At 46.2% G+C, this 4,811-nt stretch overlaps 1 protein-coding gene across 1 annotated transcript in view; it reads right to left on the bottom strand.

The window, feature by feature from the left end:
* Nucleotides 1-4,811, bottom strand: part of kcnc1a (potassium voltage-gated channel, Shaw-related subfamily, member 1a) — a gene marked incomplete at both ends in the record, with an annotated part of 22,170 nt that continues 17,359 nt past the window's right edge. Inside the window, 3 exons of the mRNA XM_079496240.1 lie at nt 1-48; nt 2,440-2,501; nt 3,075-3,287. Coding sequence (XP_079352366.1) covers nt 1-48; nt 2,440-2,501; nt 3,075-3,287 — 323 coding nt within the window. The remainder of the gene's footprint in view (nt 49-2,439; nt 2,502-3,074; nt 3,288-4,811) is intronic.

The raw sequence follows: 4,811 nt of genomic DNA on the forward strand, positions 1-4,811 counted from the left end.
CTAGCTGGGACAGGTGACGTTGATGGAGCCGAAGGGAAGAGAGGAATTCTGGGACGACAACAGGAAATATATGTATCAGACAAGAAGTAGCTGCTGGACAGAAGGCGGGAGGCTGAGGGACAGACGGACGGACAGACACATGGACAGTGGTTCACCAGTCTTGATCTCTTCGTCTTTGACTCCGTTTTGTGTTATTTTACTTGTTCAGTGTTAGCATTAGCATTAGCCTGTTGATCATTTTAATGGAGGACCGTGGGGGTCCTTTACGTGAAAAAAGAAAATAGCAAACGCACGCACGCACGCACGCACGCACGCACACACGCACACACACACACACACACTCACTCACTCACTCAAGGTAGAAGTGCGGCATGGAACTCTCTAAGGAGTGTGATACAGTAAGTAGGCCTACTGGGAGCTGATGGTAGGTGTTGTTGTAAGTAGGCTACTGGGAGCTGATGGTGCTTTGTATGTGCACACTGCACCTGATATTGTGAACCGATCTTGACCCTGCAACCTTTGGAAAAAAATGCAATGCCCTGAGCACGTGCCCCCACGCTTGAACGGGCATGGCACCTGCATGTCCCAGAGGGCATTTTGTTCTATTTAGTTGCTAAGGCATGAACCATCCAAGTATACACGTTGAGAAGCAGAGGCGCAGCGTTCGCACGCAGGGAAAGGACAAGATTGCGTTTGTCAGTCCTCTAATATCGCCACATTGGCAAAACCAGAACATGCATAATGCAGCGAGACAAGTGCAAGCAGCATGCTAACAAAAAGGACAAACAAACTAACTAACAAACAGCAGCAACACCGAAAAAACACGCAAACTGGATGACAGAGACACAATCTCTCTCTCTCTCTCTCTCTCTCTCTCTCTCTCTCAGACATGCTTGGACATACAAGTATGCTACAGTGGTCAATCTGTTCACAAGGTGTAGGCTGTGTGTGTGTGTGTGTGTGTGTGTGTGTGTGTGTGTGTGTGTGTGTGTGTGTGTTTGTGCACGCTGCATGTAGGAATGATGTATACGGTGTAGGTTCACCGTTGTTGAACAGGTTGGCAACAGAACAGGAATAAAGGACAGTGTAGGGACATATTGACCAGCGGGTGCTACATTGCAACCTATGCTGTAGGCCTACGTCTTTCTGTTTTGCTGTGTGTGTGTGTGTGTGTGTGTGTGTGTGTGTGTGTGTGTGTGTGTGTGTGTGTGTGTGTGTGTGTGTGTGTGTGTGTGCATGGGGGGGGGGGGGGGGTTAACCCCCTGGAGCTACTTGCTTCCTACTAGAAGCCAGTGGGCTAGGAGCTAGGAGCTAGGGGATAGGAGCTATAGTATATAGCCTGCCCCGCGTAGGAGATCAAAGGGGGCCGTGTCCACAGGAAGTGTTTTTGTTTCGCTGACGGAGCCAGTCTGTCATGTTGCTATTGGTAAAGACTGTCATGTGTTTCTAATCTATGCTAAAGAAAAGACAGTCTCTATGGTAACGACTTAAAAAGAAAGTGAATGACACCCACAGCCACAAACCTAGATAAGAGGGAGCGTATACCACTTTAGGATCTGTACCACTTAAGAATAAGCATGGGGACAATTCTCATTCTACTACTATGTCACCATGGAATGCCCTGACACCATCCATTAAAGGATGTGTATATGCATTGGTTTCTTTCAAAAACATTTCTGACTACTAATCATTTATTCAATCATTCGATCAATCAATCAAAAACACATTTGATCCTCCTGGCTGTGTGATTACCACCTGAATCAACCACATGAGAATCCATGTTTGCGTTTTTTGTCCTCTGCCATTTTGTTCTAAGCGATACCCGTTGTACCCGTTATACCATGCCCGGGCCCTGTCCAGAACCCGGGCAGAGGCCTTTTTGGGGCGGTTCTGGACAACCGTGGGCCCGACCGACTCGACACCGGGCACTGCACTCCCTGCGGTGGTGTGCAGCGCGTGTGTCGAATTTGAAGTTGCTGAGGCGAACGGTGTGGATTACACACAGACAGACAGAGACTCCAACGTTGTGGCTATGAATAAACGCTCCATGCGAGCACTCACCATCATCATCCAAAGCCCTCCCCTGCTCATAAAAACACTTTCTGCTGGACACGGAACCCCTACAGGAATACGGTTCAAGACTCATTTCAGGAGCTGAAAGGTGTTGTTCACATCCAAGCAAAAAGTTCATAATGTTTGACAAAAACTAATTTCACTTGCTCTTACAGGAACGATCCCGAGCTTGTTTGTATAACAAGAAATGGGCGGCAGACGAAAGCGTCACATCATGGATCAAAATCTTTTTTTAGTTTTTTTTTCTAATCCATTCCCGTCGGCTGCTTGGACCGGTCTTGAAGATCTAATCGGGGGAATTGACATAAAACCTGCTGAACATTTTGAATCGTCTGATTGGTTCAACGGACGTCAAGTCCGGCCAACCCAGCCAAACTGCAGCAGAGGATAGCCCTGCTGGGAGGGGCCTAGTTGCTCCACCCCAGAACCTTAACGACCAATAGGAGGAGGAGGCGGGGTTTGGTGAAACCAGGGGAGATGGAGGGAGAAACAAAGACAGACAGAGAGAGAGACGACAGGGTGTCGGGGAATAACAAACAGGACAACAAAGAAAGAACAGAAAAAAAGGGAAAGTTAAGGTTGCGTGTCAGTCAACGACTGTAAACAAACCAAATGGAATAAAAACTGTGGTGGGGGGGGGGGGGGGGGTGGGAAGTAGTAGTAAGAAGGAGAGATCAGGGTAAAAAAGGATAGACACAGGGCGAGTGTGTGCAACTGTGCATGTGCATGTGTGTGGAGTGTGTGCGTCTGCGCGTGCGTGTGTGTGTGTGTGTGCGTCCGTGTATCCGTGTGTAGTGTTTTTGTAGTGTGTGTGTAGTGTGTGTGTGTGTGTGTGAGTGTGTGTCCGTGCGCGTGTGCATGTATCTGTGCCTGTGTGTGTGTGTGTGTGTCCATGTCCGTGCGTCTGTGTGTAGTGTGTGTGTAGTGGGTGTGTCCGTGACTGTGCGTCCGTGTGTGTGTGTAGGTGTGTGTAGGTGTGTGTAGGTGTGACATGCGCCTACCCTTCTTCAGCCTGGCAGCAGTGTGTACGGGCCGCCCCGCCCCCAGGGACAACAGGAAACAGGAAGGAGGGTGATCTGTGGGGGCGGGGCCGGCGGCGCGCTCAGGGGTAGGGCTGAAGATCAGGCCGTCCTCCGGAGACAGCGCCTGGTCGATGTGAGGGCAGTCCTCATTGGCCAGCGCCGCCTTGGCCGCCTCCCCGTTCAACCTGGTGTCTGCATGGAGAGGTCAGAGGTCAGCAGTGGTGGAAGACATTTTGTACATAAGTAATAGTACCAAAGACCATGATGTAGTTATAGCTACTGTTACAAAGACCATGATGTAGTTATAGCTACTGTTACAAAGACCATGATGTAGATATAGCTACTGTTACAAAGACCATGATGTAGTTATAGCTACTGTTACAAAGACCATGATGTAGTTATAGCTACTGTTACAAAGACCATGATGTAGTTATAGCTACTGTTACAAAGACCATGATGTAGATATAGCTACTGTTACAAAGATCATGATGTAGATATAGCTACTGTTACAAAGACCATGATGTAGATATAGCTACTGTTACAAAGATCATGATGTAGATATAGCTACTGTTACAAAGACCATGATGTAGATATAGCTACTGTTACAAAGACCATGATGTAGTTATATCTACTGTTACAAAGACCATGATGTAGATATAGCTACTGTTACAAAGACCATGGTGTAGATATAGCTACTGTTACAAAGACCATGATGTAGATATAGCTACTGTTACAAAGACCATGATGTAGATATAGCTACTGTTACAAAGACCATGATGTAGATATAGCTACTGTTACAAAGACCATGATGTAGATATAGCTACTGTTACAAAGACCATGATGTCGATATAGCTACTGTTACAAAGACCATGATGTAGATATATAGCCTACTCTGTTACAAATAAACATCAGGAATTAAAACAAGTAGTACATGAAAATCACACTTGTGTGAAGTGAGGTGTGCTCATTTTATCATCACATTCCATCCTCAGCCAAACAAATCATCACAAATGTGGTACACACAGACTCTTTGACGTGGCCAAAAAAAGGCAGAAAAATTGATTGAGCAAATCATAACAATTTACTCATTGGGAGGTCTAAAGATCAGGGATTCTCACGGCCCTCTACCATATTGCCGAATTTCGTGAAGAACGATAGCACAGAACTGCCAAAACTGCTAAAATTGTGGAACTCTTACGGACACAATAAAGGGGTCTACGCCCTTTGGGCTTGACCCCTAATAAAGCCATCTGGGCCAGTCGTTCTCGGCAAAGTTGATTAAAGGGATAGTTCACCCCCACAATCACTTCTTTTCCCCAATCAATTACTCTTGAATTCAAGTTTTTCTGAAAAACCCATGTTTCTATGTCAGTCTTTCTCAAACATATTCATGTCAAGGACCCCCAAAAATGTAATTGGCCGCCGACCGCCATCTGAAAATATGTTGTTCCAGGGACCCCCCAGAAGCAAAGATTTGAGTTAAAAACGTTCGCTCTAAAAAAATATATATTCAAGGATTTGCGCCACATTTTCACAATTTTTCAAAAATAGCAGATCTACAAGTTTGTAGTGCGGCATTCGTTGCCGCGCTGCAAACTTGTAGATCTGCTATTTTTCAATAGCTAAAGTAGAACACAATGCTTAAAACACCAAATGGGGTTCCTGTCCTGAATGGGTGCGTGCGTGCGTGTGTGTGTGCGCGTTTGTGTGCATTCA

This window comes from Electrona antarctica (assembly GCF_951216825.1).
Source record: "Electrona antarctica genome assembly, chromosome: 3".
Lineage (NCBI taxonomy): Eukaryota > Metazoa > Chordata > Actinopteri > Myctophiformes > Myctophidae > Electrona > Electrona antarctica.